This window comes from Thamnophis elegans, chromosome 5 (assembly GCF_009769535.1).
Source record: "Thamnophis elegans isolate rThaEle1 chromosome 5, rThaEle1.pri, whole genome shotgun sequence".
In the NCBI taxonomy this organism is placed as follows: Eukaryota; Metazoa; Chordata; class Lepidosauria; order Squamata; family Colubridae; genus Thamnophis; species Thamnophis elegans.
The window spans coordinates 45,431,187-45,449,251 of record NC_045545.1 but is presented as its reverse complement, the minus strand read 5'-3'; the positions used below and the strand labels follow the sequence as shown (position 1 = coordinate 45,449,251).

Genomic DNA, 18,065 nt, shown 5'->3' with positions numbered 1-18,065 from the left:
AGAGAATAACACTGCAACCTGAAATAAATGGCAACTCACAGAAAAAGAAGTTTCCAATCAGGTATATCATTTTGTATTTTCAGGGTTTTTATACCAATGGAAAAATGGCTATCCTGCACTTCTTAGTGGATTATTTTTCAGTTAAATGAAAAAGTTACAATAGTAAGAAAACTTAATCTACCATACAACAATGGTCTGGAAAGGTATTGGAGAAGTCTGTGTTCTGTGAACGAGACAGCATAGCTGTCAAGAAAGATTTTATCTGGAAACAAACTTGTTCCTTATCTTGTGATCAGTTGGGTTTCAAGAATGATTTCTGGTCTTGGAGAGAAACAAAAGTTCATAAGGAATGAGATGCTCCTTCCTGTTTAACAGAAAGCATATTCAGGTTCTAAATAGAAGAAAAAAATTAAAAATAACCACCACCAGGACACTCCCTTGATTTTATATGCTTTCAGAAATAATTGTCAACTACATTTAAATCTACATTTATTTATATATTTAAGGCATACAATTTTAAAATATCAGAATACTTTTTTTTTTCAGAATTACTATCTTTAAGAAAATCTGACTATTTCAAGGAAGATCAAAATATTAATCTGAAAACCTTTTTACCTGGTAGTTCTTGACAAAGAAATTGTAGCTCTCTAAACTGATAGAATCTCCCAGTGAGGCCAAAATAGTAGCGTATAGCAGAAGAGTGGGAGAATATCATGCTTTTTGACTTCACAAAAAAGATTTAATTTTTATTTTTTGGGAAACACAAGTCCCCTGTGCGTGTGAAGTGGGGGGATGGGACAGCATGGTTAACTTGCATAGAACAAGAAGAATGTATGATAACACTTAAATCAGATGTAGTATCTCTCTGACAGTTGCCAAAAAGGTGTCACAATAATTTCATAATACACCTCTTGAGAAACCTCACATTTGGCATGTATTCTATTAGCTACCAGGATTTTCAAAACAATGCCATGAAAAGCAATGCAAGATGAATATAATATTGACCTAGTAGTATCTATAATTTAGTATCTATAATTTGGTGAAGGCATTTCTTCATAAAACAGGAAGTTGACCTGGTACAATTTGGTCAGCCTTCTCCAGTTTAGTGCCTTCCACATGTATTAGGACAGGGGTATCAAACTCGTGATGACACGTTGTCATGTGATGTATCACAACTTTTTCCTCCTTCACTAAACCTGGGGCAGGTGTGGCCATCACGTGATGCATTGGGCTGCAGACCATGAGTTTGACACCCTGTATTAGGACTACAGCTTCCAGAATTTTTAGCTAATGTGAATTTAAGAAAAGATAGTTCTTTCCCAAACTGGTGTCTTCTGAATGTATTGGGGCTGCAGCTCCCTGAATTCCCAATCAGCATAATTATTTAGAGCAGTGTTTCTTAACCTTGGCAACTTTATAATGGGTAGAATTCCAGAAATTCTGGAAGTTTAAGTCCACCCATCTTAAAGTTGCCAAGGTTGAGAAATACTGGTCTAGAGGGCACCAGGGAGAGGAAGACCGGAATTAATCATGCTGAGGATAGGGCAGGAAGTAAAATAAGAATGCTTTGTCTTCATTTCTCTAAGCTGTTTGAGGGCAAGTATGAAGACCAAGGTTTAAAAATCCCCCCCCCCCATTTTTGCTGCAAAATTACAAGGGTTGGCAGTCTGGGCTTAGAATCAGTGCTTTTCAATTGAGAGACTGCTCAGCCAATGTGAAGCCCTGTTCTGAAGCTGCTGTGAATGGGGGCAGAATGGGAGTGGTGGGAAATTTGTGTTGCTCAGGCTGTCCTTGAAGCTCACACGACCAGCTGTACTTGCCTGGGCCCCTCATGAGATCAAGACAGATGCTGGCTTTGATAGAGCTGCCAAGCTTTAGCCTGATAATTGGCACAGCCCTTCCTCAGCCCTGCTGGTTTCTCTTAATGAATTGGCTGTTTGCAGTGTACACAGAGATCACATTAGAGAGACATGTGATGGTCATTAATAAAGCATGATGGAGTTTATCTCAACGTAGCCTGTGCCTGGATCAAGAGTTAGAGAGAGGAGGGTTCGTCTCTGCAAATATTTCTTCCTGCCATATACCTACTACCATATACCTTACTATTTAAGCTGGACTTAGGAACCTGGAAGGATGCAAGGGCTATAAACGAAATTTGACAGATGTGATCATGGCCTGATGCTGTCCTGTTATCACCCAGCCAGATATTAGACTTGTGTGGGCTCACTGAATTCTTATGTATCTTAAGTGGACTTGGAGATGAATGAGCTCAGAGGCCAAACTAATTGTTCTTGCATTGCCCCACTGTTCTGTCTGAGTGTGGTGCTAGCAAAACCTGTTCTGTGGTTTGTAAGAGAGTAGGAATGGGGTTACTTGAAGCTCTGAGGAATAGGCTATTAATAGCAATAGGGTTTACACCACTTAAACACAAAAAGCATGGAAAATCTGCCTGCTAAAATATTATCTCATCAGCCACTGTTCTGCAGCTGTTTCTAGGGTGCAGTCAAATCCTCCTAGTCCTGTTTATTTATTTGTTTGTTTATTCTGTCATATTTGTATAGCCACCTATCTCACATAAAAGAGACTGGGTGACGTACAATACTATCAAAAAAGAAATCAATACATAAGAACAGTCATAATGAAAACATAATTATGAAAAGACACACAAACAAGAGAAGATGTTATTAACCATAGTAAGAGAGCCATTGCAAAATCTCCCTGGTCCTCTGGGACTCCCCAGGCATGACAACAGAGCCAGGTCTTTAGGGACATGTGAAATGTGGAGAAGAGATGGAGATGACCTCATTTGCGGGGGGGGGGGGGAGGAGGGAGGAAGGAAAGAGAAGGGCAAGCTATTACTTCGCAGCCAGCTGAGACACCAAGGTAAGAATTCTAGTTATCGCAGCTACGATTGCTAAAAAGTGAGCAACTGTATCCCATTTCAAAAACAATGTTTCTAGGAATATTATATACAAACAGGCTTTGACAATCTAAGAGAGTCTTCCTCTAGTTTTAAATACTCTTGAGGTTGCAAAAAATGCTTCATGTGAAATTGTCACATTCCTGGTCCATTTCCTGTTGACCATCATTACCAAACCTTGCATCCCCATCGCTACCCACCTAAGACAGGGGCAGAGTCCAACGGGGGAAACTCCAGAGACTGGTTGCTTTCCTGATACCTTAGGATGTCTAAGGATAAAGGCAGGATTTATGGGTTGGTGTATGGATTCTTTGGGAAAAGACTCCAAACCCCTAGGTCCAATATCTGGCATCTCCAAGTAGAACTGGGAAAAGTCCTTTGTTCTAATTCCCTGGAGCACAGGCATCCTGGATGAACATTCATTTTGAGTTGGGGGTAGCCATTGCATTTTATACATTGCTTTTTTCCTAAAAGTGTCAGGGCTAAGACAAAAACATAATTGAATTTATTGAAAAATGTTATTAAAATTACTTCAGTAAAGTTCTTTTAATATAATCACTCCACATCTGCTTAATAATTTTCCTTTCTGCTACATTAAAAATAACAATTGACCATAATATTTGGTGGGGATTTGGAATTACACCCAAGGCTTTGGGGAGTGGGGGGCACATACAACTCTGGCATGGCTGGTCATTCATGTTAGGTATAGATAGTAGTAAGCCAGTAGTAAATTAGGTTGAAGGTAACTAGTTTCGTTTCTATGTACATTAATTAATGCTTCCCTGTGGTTTATGTAAACTGCATTTGGTATTGATTTTTGAGAGATTTATAGAGGTAATTTCAAGAGATAAATTGTTCTCTGCTACAATCATGTTACCCACCCTCCTTTTTGACCTTAACCTTACTTCTCCTGCTACCATAACTACCTGATGCAATTTCCAATCTTTCAGGCCACTAATGAATTTCCTTGAATGTTTTACATATGCAATTATTACTGATTACGAATACATGTTTAGAATAATATATTTGAGTGATGACCAACAAGGGCGTGAAAAGGAAATGAACATTTTGAGAATACCTGGCTCGGGTGGGTCATGACCAGCACTACAGAGAGTAATTGCTTGGGAGAAGGTAACAAGTATACACATGAACAAGTGGATGATGGCAGAGGTCAACCAAGGAATGCCAGAATGGGCAGCACATATTTATCACAAATTGAATGTTTCTTGAATGCCTGCACTTATGACAGCCTCTGACAAGGCTGAGATGTCTAGCTTGGCCAAGGGGACAAAACCTGAAGGTAGACTGCAATCCTTTCATGAGGCGACTACTTGACAATGGCTAAACTCTGTTGTGTGCTGTCCTGGTTTGTAGGATGGGCAGCTACATAAATTGGTAAATGAAATGAAATAAGAAAAGAAAGAAAGAGAGAGAAAGAAAGAAAGAATGAAAAAGAAATAAAAATGCATGCATGAATGAATCTGGATAAAATGTTGCTCATTGGAATTCAGAAATGTGGCTTCTATGATTAGTTATAAAGCTTTAAACTACCTACCTCTGGACAGCAGGTTTAAGTCCCATGTGAAGAAGTTGGCAGAACTTACCCAGTTATCCAGTTCTATTTTGTACAGACAAAATGGACAGAGAGAAATAATGTATCATATCAACACTTGACTCCTGTGGAACTATGAGCTGCCATTGGACACTCTGTTTATCCATGGTAAACAGTTTAATATGTAAAGAGGACATATGTGAAGAAAGTGTGGCATGATAGTTAAAGCATTAGTCAAATGATAAAAAGACCCAGGTTTAAGCTATTTTCAGCCACCAAAGGTTACGGATGACTTTAGGCCAGTCACTCTCTCTCAGCCCAACTTCCTCACAGTGTTGCTATTGTGGGAACAGAGAGGAAGAGGGATGCTGCTTTCAACTCTTGTACAAAAAATAACAATTCAACCAAATAAATAAATTACAGTATATGCTCCTGAGGTACCTTTTTAGCATTTACCAAAATTATTTTCTGGGCTGTTTAGACTAGAGCACAGTCCCCAACTTTTCGGGCTATGCAGACTGGCTGGGGTGAGGTGGTGGGAAGGATTCCATGCAAATTGCAGGCAAGCGTGCCTGTGCAGCTCCACTTGTGTAAGTGGCAGGCATGTGTGTCTGCCGCTTGCACAAATGGAGCTTTGCAGGCACGCACGCTCGCTTGCTGCTTGTCCAAGTGGAGCTGTGTGTGCATGCAGGCACACTCACCCACCACTTCTGCAATCCAGTTCCGAACAGGCAGAAGCCTGATAGTAGGCCGGAGCCAGAGGGTTATGGATCCCTGGTTTAGAGCATTTTAAAAAGAACAATGCAACTATACAAGCAGTTTTTTAAATGTGGAACTGAATAGTAGCATTAACCTCATGGATTTTCAGCTTGCTTCTCCCTGCTAGGAAAAAGGAACACCTTTCAACGGAGCCTGGATACAGCTGGTGAATGGCAATAATTTCTGTGCTTTTGTTCCTGCTTAGTATTAACACCATAGATTTAAGACATCTAACCTAGGTTTAGAAGTATCCCTATTTTTTTTCTAATGGGTGGCTTAATAGTGCCCATTGGGAGAATTTGGGGAGTTGAGGTTGATACATTCAATTCTGAGCGCCAATTGGAGTTATTTTCCTTTGAAGGATTGTAGATAACATCAGCTGGGATATTTTGGTAGCTTGGAAAAATGGTGCTGAGGAAGCTCTTGAAAGAGAGAAATACACATCTCCACATGGGTGTAGTATTGTGGTGTGTGACCCATTGTGTTGTGGTTGGGACTCATAATTGTTTCTTACGTGTTCTGAGTCCCCCCCACCCCACCTTCCATTCAATCCCTTTCCTTTGGCCTCCATGTAGTTTGCTTTATTTTAGGAACATTGAGATCCATATACATTCTGTGTGGATGGAAAGCTACAATGAAAGGAGATGCAGTCAATGCTGGTGGTTCTGTGTTTTTACTATTTACTGGGCCCCTCGTGCAGAGGGAGTTGGAGAAAGAAATTACTCTTGGCCATCTCTCCCTAGATTTCTCCAGCACTCCCACCCCCTGCCTGTGCCTCGAGCTAGGAGGGGCTGTTCTGTTGCAGCAGCAGAGGGGAAAGGTCTGATCTGCAGGCAACAGCTCTCATTAAAGAATGAAGAAGGCCTGAATTTTGAAAGCACAACAAAATGGAGCAGTTTGGGAGCAGTTCGTTCTTGCAATGTTATCCCTGAAGCCCAGGATAGAGGCTGGTTGATTTCTCCCAAGGGCTTGCTCTTGGCATCTGCAGTCTATATAGGAAAGAGAAGGTTGCCAGGTTCTTTTTAACAGGACAAAGGATGTTTGTTCTTTCAGTGTCTCTGGAAGACCGATAAGATACTGATTTCCAAACTGACGTGTTAGTTCTATACTAGTTAAACCTAAGCAAGGTAGGACTTTGGCCTTTTGATTTTGATTGGGAAGGATTTCCCCTGGCTGAAAAGAGGCGGTTGTGTACTATATTGAAAGTGATGGAAAATAATTTTTAAAAAGGCCTGTTTCTCTTGCCTGGCACCTTCAATAGCATTCTCTTGTCCTTATCACTGCCAGAAGACCGATAGAAAATTCTACTACTAACCCAGTGTTCCACATATCCTAAGCAAATTTAGGACTCTCAAAATGATTGTGAAATTCTGAGCTTTGATGTCCAGACAACTTAAAAGTTACTGAAATGGAGAAACACCAAGCTAATGTCTTAACCAAGCATGGCAGACATTAGAACTTTCTACTTTGAGAGAAGCAGCAGCAATGATTTTTCCCCATTAAAATTTGGATGGCCAAATCCTATGAAAAGTCCCCTTGCTATATCTGATTGCAGATCTTTTTATTTCACCTTTGGCATTTCCCATGCATACCCAAGGGAAATTCAGATACAAAGTACCACTTCAGTGTATGTGTTTCAATAAACACTAAGCCCATTTAATGATTTGTTTTTTCTGCATTTGAAGTCAGCCTTGGTAACTCTATATTTGGAATAAGATAGCAACAAAAAAAAAAACCCTATGGCCTGGGTTTCCATTGGGGAGAAGACGTGAAATCACTTCTTGGCTTTGATCATTCACTATTATCTAAGGCCAGTCCATTTCTTTAGTTTCCTACCTGGGGAGGAGGAATAGCAGCTGGGTTGAACAGGTGAGGTGTATGCTTTCTATGCTATCTACAAAAATAGTGCATGTTCATATGGTGAAAGAAATGAGGTTCTTTCATGTGGAAGAACTATGCGGAAGGAAGGCTGTTTTCATTATTAGGAGGGGGATTTCCAGCTTACATAAAATGTAAAGGTTAGAAATCTGGGGCTTTCTCTCTGGTATCTGAGTGCTGTGGCACCCAACAGGGGAAGTTGGTTATGAAGATGCTTTTCAAATGTTGACAGGCTCGTGGAGAGAGATATATATATACACATTGACAGCTGTCATTTGATTCTGGAGCTCATTTTATTTCTAATGATGGGCCCTTAGGGACAGATGGACAAATCTGATCTGGAGACAGATAGCACTTCTTTTAGGACCAATAGAAGAGAATATAAGTAGCTCAGGATTGAACTGTGGAGTCCTTGTGATCTCTGAACTTGGTTGTTTATTTATTGCCTTCAAAAAATCAAAGTGCCTTCAGAAAATATAGTGCATCCAGAAAACAAAGACCTAAACATTGATGAAGATGAAATTATGGATTCATTCAAAGTCACAGTACTCTTTATGTTCATACATCCAAAACTCGTGAAAGAATCCATAGCAACAGTATTACCCAACATGCCAGACCTAGCCAATACACTAAGATTCAAATACCCAAAATCATGGTTCCATCAACCTCTGCCTCAGTGCTTTCAGTTTGATGGACAAATATATCAACAAATTAGAATACCACCTGTGGGTTCTCAAGACTCATAGCAAAGAGTGTAACCCGGCATCTAGAAATTATAGCACTGCCATTCATACAACCAAAAGTATAAATCCAGAAGGTAGACGACAGCTTAACATCAGGATAAAGATGGAACAATTAAAGAAGACACATGAAAACAATCAACAGTATCTTGGAATAAAATTCACAAGAGAAGAAAAAACAACAACACACTACCCTTCTGGGATATCCTAATCATCAGAAAAAATGGCAGCAAATTAGAATATATATATATATATATTGGAAAACAACCCACACTAGCCAAGTGCTCCCTTACCAAAGTAACAACCCAATCTTTCAAAGAGAAGCTGTAAGAACCTTTTTAAAAATGAATATACTGTAAATGCATCATGGCAACCCAGAATGCCAGAAAAAGAAAATAGACTGCTAACTTTATCAAAAAGTGCCTGATCAGTTAATTCACTAAAGCACCGCCACACAGGCTACGTAAAGGACAACACTACCACGTATCAAAAGCAACTCAGAAGTCAGAGATTATTACAACACATGGCATCACCATAGTACACAAACCAATAAATGCCCTCCAAAACAAGTTAAGTAAACCAAAGGACCCCAAGAAGAAAAATCAGCAGTCATCTACAACATGCAGAGTAAGAACTCACTCACAGTCAGAGGATACAATGAAAGCTCCTTGATCATACAACACATGGACAATCAACAATAGTTTCAGCTGGGAAACTATGAGCATTCTAGACCAAGCTAAATCCAAAGTGTTAAGAAATTCCTGGAAGCTTGACATTCAGACAAATCAACCATCAATAGACACATAGTCAATCAAAATATAAGCAGGAAACAAAAAGAGCAGAACACATCCTCTCCAGAAGCGTATGCCCAGATAAGCAAGGATTAACACCAGATAATCAAGCAGAAAACAATACCCGAATCAAGGAACTTCCAGACAACCATACCCCTACCAATACTGGCAGGGAAAACTACTATATATAAACAGGGAGCAAACTCCGCACTGAGTAGCACTGATGGTGTTCTTTAGTCATGTGATGAAACATTTGCAAGCAAACAATTAAGCTCAGAGAACATTAAGAACTCCACTTTTTTTTAGGAAGCTATTTCTTATTTTTAATGTGGACTCAATCTGTGACAAGGAAATTTGGCATGGTTCCTGCATTGAGCAATATGAAGCCAGAAATGAAAATAAAACCAAGCATGCTTCACACAAATGTTCATATTTGTTTTAATATCTATTTGTTAGTAGACCCAGGTCCCTCCTAACCAGTTTGAATACTAAAATTGTCTTTAGTATCAGACCTCTAGCAGACCTGGGACATGCGTCCTAATGGCATATTTTTCAAAACATGAAGCTAGAAATAATTTTTGAAAACTATTCACAAAGAACAAGTCTGTTTCTCTTGTAAGGAGGGGGAGCTGAAGGAACTAATGCTGGGCATTTCTAAAATACATTATGGAATGCTCTCACACCCTAGTTGACAAAGTTAGCAGTTCTGAACTGATTTCTAAGGCTATTATGGGAGAACATTGAATTGGTTAGCAGAGGGGTATATATGATATGTGTGATACAACTTCAGTAAACTAAAGTCACCTTCCCTTAAATATGCCAACTGGACTGGGGCAGTATTATGAAAAAGCTAATTGTCTTGCAATACCATTAATTCAGTGAAAGTCTGCTGACGTCCAAGATCTGCCGATGAGTCTGAGTAAACTGAGGTCTAGTACTGCAAATTTATGTATGATCTAAGGCGAAAGAAGATGTTATTAATATCTCTCTGGTTCCTCCTGCTTCTCAGGCCTAGTAGCTTTTCCTGTCTGCCTGATTGCTGTCTTCCTTGCATCCACAGAGATTCACGGAGGGCCGAGGTCCCGGCAGTTGCAACCTGCACGTTCTCTCCCAGGACCTTCCCACTGCCTGAAGCATTTTCCCGTTGACCTACGGACCTCCATGGATGGCAAGTACAAAGAGCTTGCTGAGGTAGGTTGCTTATTCCTCACTAGTTGTGTGTGTGTATGTGTATGCACCGTTCACTGTAGAACGAGGGCTGTGAAATGAACATGTAAAAATCATGCAATGTTTCTTGGGTTGTTCTTAATATTTTAAAAAAAGACCATTTGTAAATGCTATTTTGAGAAATTTCTTTTGAATCCGTGTGATTCTCTAGCATTTATAGGAGAGAAGGGTTGACTGGAGAAAATTAATTTAAAGTTTCTTAGTGAAGAATTGCTCTTGAAGCAACTTATTTTTGGATCCCAGAAATAAAAGCAGAACAGTGATTTTTGCCTGTTCACCTTTTACTCTAAACTCTCCAAGGTATGCACTGGTCACCAGCCACTGGAGGTGGTAGGATTGTAATCTAAAACAGGTGGTCCCCATTTAACAACCACTCATTCAATGAATTTACAGTGGTGTTGAAGGAATAGTAATTAAGACTGGTTATTTTAGTTATGGCTGTCACCTGACTCACAATTACAAAATCTCAGTATCCTGAGGTCACATGATTGCAATTTGTGAACTTCCCTTTTGGCTTCTGACAAGGGAAAGCTGGCAAGAATTTGCAAGTCCCATCATGAACCTCATTCAATGAGCCGTGCCATCATCGTTTAGGACACACAGCAACTGGGACACCCAGAACTGCCCATCACTAAGCAGCCTGGTTGTTGTTTTTGACAAGTTGGAAAGGCACCATACACTACACTGTTGTGTTTCTCAGACTTCACATCTTGGTGGAGAGAAGGAAATGTTAGCATATGCTGGCTGGGGAATTCTGGGAGCTGAAGTCCACGTATCTTTTAAGTCGTGAAGACTGAGAAACGCTGTGTTAGGATATGCTTCTGTCTTATTTTCATAGGAAGCAAGTAAGAGCTTGTTTACTTGGCAGTGGCAGTTCCTTGATGTTGACAGATCAGTGTGTCTAAAGCATACTGGAGAAGGCCTGCTCCTGGGTGTGGCCTTGAGTTTATTAATCATTGATGTGTTCTTTGATGACCTGGACAATGAGAAGCAGCAGTTATAAGATTCATTCAACAGCCGTCACTGGAACAGTTTTAAATTACTGCGGTTATGACCTCAATGTAAATTACTATCCTAATCAGGAGTACATCATGTTATAGTTTTCTAATCCACTGAGCAGAGCTACTTTCACTGATGTTGGCATGAGATTCTAGTCCTGGCAGATTGTCCCAGAACAGCTTTTAATGGACTCCTCAGTTGTTGTTTCTTATGGATAACAGAGATTTGCTTCTCTTATTTATTTAAAACATTTATATACAGGTACTCCTTGACCTATGACTGATTGCTTAATGACTTTTCGAAGGGATGACAACTCCCCCCAAAGTTAGTTACAACCCAATTTTGAAATTCCGACCACCCTCGTCAGTCACGTGACTTCATTTTGGGCGCTCAGCAAATGGTTTAAACTTCCCATAGTCACGTGACCGCATTTTACAACCATTTTGCCAGCATTTACTTCTGGGTTTTGGCAAAACTGCTCTATAGCAAATCATTGTCTCATTTAGCAACCATGGCATTTGCTTAACACATACCACAAAAAAGATCATAAAATCAGGCCAGTCACATGGGTGACCTGATCTGTGACCATCCCGACTTAACAACTGTAATAAACTGGTTCCATTATGGTCGTAACTCAAGGACTATCTGTGGCTGCCCATCTCATACCAAACTCTGAGTGACTCCAAATCAAGAATTAAAACCACATTAAAAAAAACATATTAAACTATTAAAAACACAAATACTAAAAAAAAAAAACACCAACTGGTGCCAAGTCAAGCTTCTAATTTGCTGCCACCTCATCCTATCCCAGCACATGGGGTGGAAAGCCAGAACTTCAGTGCTTGTTGGAAGGCTGGGAGGATAGAGGCCTGCTGAAACTGAAGTTGTAAAAGCCCCAACACTGGAAGTCTTTAAGAAGATGTTGGATAGCCATTTGTCTGAAACGGTATAGGGTTTCCTGCCTAGGCAGAGGGTTGGACTAGAAGATCTCCAAGGTCCCTTCCAACTCTGCTATTGTATTGTATTGTAACTTTGGGGGGGGGGAGTGTTTCATAGGGCAGAGGCTGCCACAGAAAAGGCATGCTTTTTGGTTCCCGTAAGGTGGCAGTTTTTAAGGGAAGGGGCTAGAAGCATGCCCATCCTATCTACCATATTTTTCAGAATATAAGACGCACCTTTTTTCCTCAAAAAAGAGTGAAAATCTGGGTGCATCTTATACACTGAATACAGCATTTTTGGCCTACCGAAACCCTGCCTCCTTTGCAAAAACAGATGTGCAGGGTTTGGGAGGCTTGCAAAGTGCTCCTGGGGACTGGGGAGGGCAAAAATGAGCAAAAAAAGGGACCAATTTTGCTTGTCCCCCCCCCAGCCCCCAGGAGCACTCTACAAGCCTCCCAAAGCTCTGCATGCTCCCCTCTTTTTTTTTCAAAAAAATAAGGTGTGCAGAGGGTTTGGGAGGTTTGTAGAGTGCAAAAACTTTTTTTTAAATTTACCTCTTCAAAATAATGGTGTGTCTTATAGTTCAAAAAATACCGTAACCTCATAGAATGTTTAAGACCTTCATTCAAGTTGCATGCACACTTGGCTATTCCAGTAGCATTCTGCTGCTATGCTTGCAGGAGTTGTTTTGTCACTCATTGGCTGAGAGTGAAATGCGCAGTGCTCCCTACGAATTCCCAGAGGACAGCCCCATCGAACAGTTGGAAGAGAGACGCCAACGTTTGGAGCGGCAGATAAGCCAGGATGTGAAGTAAGTTGCCAATGCTTTTTGGACTTTCCCTAGCTTCTCCTAACTCCTTTCAATATTTCAAGAGCAGAATGGAACATTTCACCTGAGTCTTGGGGGGGGGGGGAGAAAACGGGATGAGTAAGAGTATTTGAAACTGGGAAAGATGGGAAGAAATCAAATGGAGGTAACTTTTATTTACAGTCTAGAAAAAGCATGGTAGAGACTTTGGAAATATCCGGAAATGTCATTTCATTGCTTCTACTTCTGCAGTGATAGTAACCATCATGTCAAGAGAAGCATTCATACAGTCATCTGTCAGTGGCATGACTGCGTGTTTATGTGCATATATGTGTGTGGCTGATATTTTTACACTTTGCTTGTCCTGCACACAGTTTTCTTACTGTTAGATTGTCACTGGCAAGTTTCCTTAGCAATCAGCAACCTCACATCAGGTGGGAAATATCTGGGTTTTATCTCTTGCCTTCTTGCTGTTCCTCTCTATAGTTCTTTAGAGAGCAGAAGATGGGAGAGAAACAGTATGGTGGAATAATGGCACATTTGGCCATTAGGATTCTGCAAATGTTTACTTCTAACCAGAAACCTCACTTGGGAAGGGCTGCAAAGTCTGAGTTATTTCTTCAGTGGTTCAAGACAGGGCACCAGCATGAAGGGAACTCCTAGTGCTTTGGCAGAAGAAATGGAAGCTACCAGTTGCCTATTTACCTGCCCGATGCCTGGCAATTAGTGGTGCACTTGTGCTGCTCTGAAGAAGGAAGAGGGGATTGCAGAAGGGAGACAGAAGGAATGGAATGGAATTGGAATAAAAAACTTAGGCAGAAGGAAAACAATAGGCAGAACCTGGTTTGCTGCAGAGATCCATGCATGTGAGTTCTGTTGAACAGATAGGAGGCAGTCTACTCAAGGGGGGGGGGAATTCTTCATTTCCACCATATTTAGAAGCCCAGTTTTTCAACTCCCCAAAGTGCCCCTTGGGGGAATGTTGTGGCAATGTAGGAAAAGCTTCTCCTCTTAGAGGAGAAGCACAAATAGAGATCCAGGAAAATATCTTCTGAAGGAGACTATAGGACAATGACGGCTGACCTTTTCAGCACCGAGTGCCAAAACTGGAACGTGCACATGCCGGACCCCCAGAACCCGAAAGAGGGCAGCTGGCCAGTGCACATGCATGTGGCAGCCAGCTGGTCTTCCGGGTTACAGCGTGTGCATGCGCGGCAGCCAATTGGTCTTCACGCAAGGACCAGAAGACCAGCTGGCTGGTGCACGCATGCGCACCAGCCAGCTGCTCTCTTCTGGGTTATGACACACGTATATGCGAAGACTGGCTGGGCGGTGTGCACATGCATGCCAGAACCCAGAAGACCAGCTGGTGATGGCGCATGTGCCCACAGAGAGGGCTGTGCGCGTCCCCTCTGGCAGGCGTGCCACCGGTTCGCCATCACGACTATAGCACTTCCTTTTACCAGGGCAATATTGGAGATAACAGATTCCTTTTCTTCCAGTGAAAATATTCCCACAACCCCAAACGTCTTTGATCTACAGTTGGAAAGAGGCATTATACTTGTACAATGAGATTTGTTCCAGTGAAGAAAAAGTAGTTGAGCTATTTGTCTGCCGATATCTCTTAAGGCGAAAGGGGCTTGGGTAGAGGGTTTAGGAGTGGTTTGGAAAACAAACTGGCTACTGGTAGTCAAGAAGGTGGGAAAGAGGGAAGGAAATTTAAAGGGAAAAGATGATGTGGGAACCAGCCGTGCTTTTCCTATAATAGCCAAACCATAGCTTAGTCATGGTATGTTACCCGGACATTCATTCTCTTTTGGATCCCATTGCTACTATATTGCTGTATAGAGTCTGTCATTTCTGATATTGGTTTCTGCATTAATGCTAGTGTTTTTCTTTTTCTCCTCATCTTCTTTACCATTTCCTCTTTCTTCCTCCTCTCTCTGACTGTTTGTCCTTTTCTTGGCCTTGGCCTCCACTTCCCATTTGTCCTCAGACTAGAACCAGAAATTTTACTCAGAGCCAAACAGGACTTCCTGAAAATTGACAGTGCTGCCGACCTACAGTGAGTGCCTGGCCTTAATTCTCTCGGCCCTTGACTTAGGGGTGGGCGCGGGACTTTCCCGCAGGCTGACTCTTCTCCTTATTCCCACCCTGACTGATCCAGAGTGAGTGACCTTCTCTTTTGCAAAGTTCTGTCCCCCTGCATACATTGTATCCCACATGCAATTGTACCACTGCTGAGGGTGTTGCCATTAAGATCAATTCCACAGACTGTGAAGAAAACCTTAATCCACATTAAGTTAAGGTACTTATTCCCAACATGTTGCTCCCCTGCTGTTTTGGGTTGATGACGGAATGCCTAACGGGGACCAGGCTGGGGAAAGAAAGGCTGAGTAACAACATTGGGAGGATTCTGAATAGTCAGATAGAACCAGAGTTCAGAATGGAAGTGGAGTTACTCCCAGAAGTGAATTTGTCCTCCAAGAAAAGTTTGGTATGTTAGAACAAAGTTACCTCTGCAAAGAAAAGGCTAAAGTCAGCTGTCTTATTGATATGCTTATCTGTGTGTGTCACTTAAGCAAACTCTTCTGAGAAAAAAAAGCTTAGCTAAGGTTGAAAAAATAGGGGAACTATTTTATTTTGGACCAGGCCAAATATTATTGGACTAAACCAAACCTCGTTTTATTTTTTGCATCTTCCAGTCCCACAAATCTCAACACCAGTGAGTGGGGGATTCCTCATGTCATACTATTGGTTGTTTTCCCTTGTTCCTTTTCTGAGCTCTGTTTCCCTCCCTGTCCTTCTTAAAGAAAGTATTTTCAAGGCAGGAATAGTGGATAGAGCTGTTTGTCTCTGTTTTATATTTGCCTTTTTCCCGTCCCTCTTTCATTGTGCATTGGTTGACTGAGCAGCTTGGATCCTAGTGAACCCAGAAGCTCAGCCAAGTAGGATGTTTCTCATTGTTTTAGGCAGATGAGCAGCTCCTTCAGTTTTGCCAGGACAAGTCATTGCCCTGGGAAATCTATTCTTCTGATACTCTACAACAGGTTTTTTTTTCCCCAAACTGTGTTTGATAGAATCATGGAGAAGAAAAAGAAAAAGATGGATGGAAGGAAGGAAGGAAGAAAGAAAGAATTATTTAAGCATAGTCAATTTTTTAATCGCTAGAGGTTTGCCTTCTGATTATGGATTCCAGGATTTTTTTTTAACCTAAGACTTTTTGCAGCCTGAAAAAGTTTGAAAACCCCTGTTTAATCCAAATGTTTGATTGTTCAGTATAGAAATTTGGGGCTCAGGAACATTTTCCTACCAGTTCTGCTGTATGTATTTGTTGCCCACTGCTGTTCCTCACCCTTTCCATAGTTCAGAGTGCTGCCATTGGAGGATACACCTGAAAGGCCCTGTGTTGCCCGTGTTTGTGTGTTCAATTTTGTGTCTTCACATGCCTGCTGGAAAATGGGACTCCTGTAGACTGACAGAATTGATCGGAGACTATTCCTCATGGTGGTTCTTTCATTCCCCCTCTTTTCCCCTTTCTTTTCCCCCCAGATTATTTAAAGAACAGGGTGAAGACCTAGTAGATTACCTTCCGAAAGATCGAGATGTATTTTTGGATAGAGAGTTCCAGAGGGTTACCATCTCTGGAGAAGAGACATGTGGGGTAAGCCTGTTTGATTTAGGGGTTGTTCTCATTTCCCCCAACCCATACACACTGATTCTCTTTTAGAAGCCCTCACACAAAGAGGGGCAAGTTGACATTCTCCACCTAACTTTGACTACAAATGTCCCAAAACTCTGGTCACCATAATCAATAATCTGATTGTTGTGGATGAAAACATCTGAAAGATACTTATTCCTGCTACAGAACATAGTGCCTGCTATATTTGGAAATATCGGGGTGGTGCAGTTATTGGAATGCAGTACTGCAGGCTACTTCTGCTGTTGGCTGCCAGCAGTGCAGCAGTTCAATCCTGATCGGCTCAAGGTTGACTCAGCCTTCCATTCTTCCAAGAGTTGGCAAAATGAGGACCCAGATGGTTGACGGCAATATGCTGAGTCTGTAAACTGCTTAGAGAGGGCTGTAAAGCACTGTGAAGCGGTATATAAATCTTAAGTGCTATTGCTATCCTGGAAATGACTAGTCTCTGATAGCCATCTACAACTTGATGCCTGTTGCATTAATGACAACTCCCATTAGCCTAAGCCACTTTGGTCAAGGCAGATGGGAGTTAAAAGTCAGAAAGATAGAATATCTAGAGGATGCTAAATTGGGGAAAGCTGAACTACTGTCCTTGCTCTGAGTTAGGGATAAAACATAGCTTGGACATAAAGCACATGGATTGCAAGCAACATATTTCTTTGGTTAAAGTTTCCTATAATGAAGAGTTTAATAGGGTAAAGTAGTAAATTAGTTGGACAGATACGCTAATCACATTGCAGAAAGCTTTCTACATTCCCAAAATATTCTATACGTTCCTTGAAAATCACAGAATTCAAAGAGTTTCACATTAACTAGCTACTGTGTGGTGATACTGAGTTTAGTCCTACAACTTAGTTTCCTTGACAGTGGCTGGGACTACTTGAATGCCCCAGGTGGAGTCCCTACACTACGGCATCTGCTTAAAGCCAATTTTTTTTTGCGAGTTGTTTTTAAAGTATGGATTGTGAAGTAGCCAGTGGGCTGCATGTGACCAGGTTCTGTTTAACAGCCTCTCTGCCCTGCTGAAATCTGACAAACCTAATCCCACAGTATGATTTTCTGCTTTTAGAAAAAGAAAACGAGCAGTAAAATATCTGTAGAGATTCTTAATTGTCCATGTCATGGTTATGCCAAAACGTCTTTTCCAAAAGGCAACTGGACTTTCTGTGTAACTGAATTTCTGATTGTCGGAAACTGACAAACTGTGACAGTTCTGAATTTCTTCAGAACTGAAGAAGCTTCTTGGATGTGAAGCAAAACATTTTCAAGGAAAAAAAAAACCCAAGAAAATCCACTTGCCTTTTTGGAAAAGCACCTTTCGGACAGGCAGTAAAATAGGAAAGTGAAGCTCTGTTTTTTTGAGTATTTAAAAAAAACCCACTACCGTGTGTTCTGCTCCCCAACTTCAGCAAAGGGCTGTAAATGTTCTCATTTTAGAGATCTTGGGGATTTAAAAAAACACATTTTAAAGGGGGTGGAATCCCTTCAAAGTGCTTGTTCACCCTTGTTTTAAAAGAACATTTTGCTGGCTCTTAATTGTTTTTCCTAGTGGTGTCTCAGAAGCTGAGGAATGAATTTGAAGGGGAAAAAACCACCCCATACTGCTGCTACTTCTGCTGCAAAAGCATGTGGTTTTCGTTTTGCATATTCTTCCATGCTGATGGTTCAACCATGCTGGTTGACTTCCAGGGCAATGCGGAGGAAAACTGCTGTTGCTGAGAACAGGAATGTTGTTTGTTTTTACAAAAA

The 18,065-nt window shown here is 41.2% G+C and overlaps 1 protein-coding gene across 5 annotated transcripts in view; it reads left to right on the top strand.

Moving 5' to 3' along the window:
* Positions 1 to 18,065, top strand: part of AMPD2 (adenosine monophosphate deaminase 2) — a 60,209-nt gene that overhangs the window by 18,453 nt on the left and 23,691 nt on the right. For 4 of the 5 annotated variants that reach the window (XM_032218063.1, XM_032218065.1, XM_032218062.1 and 1 more), the window contains exons 2-5: positions 9,701 to 9,831; positions 12,486 to 12,616; positions 14,610 to 14,678; positions 16,166 to 16,277. In XM_032218063.1, the coding sequence (XP_032073954.1) occupies positions 9,701 to 9,831; positions 12,486 to 12,616; positions 14,610 to 14,678; positions 16,166 to 16,277 (443 nt within the window). The remainder of the gene's footprint in view (positions 1 to 9,700; positions 9,832 to 12,485; positions 12,617 to 14,609; positions 14,679 to 16,165; positions 16,278 to 18,065) is intronic. The other variant, XM_032218064.1, reaches the window with a different exon arrangement.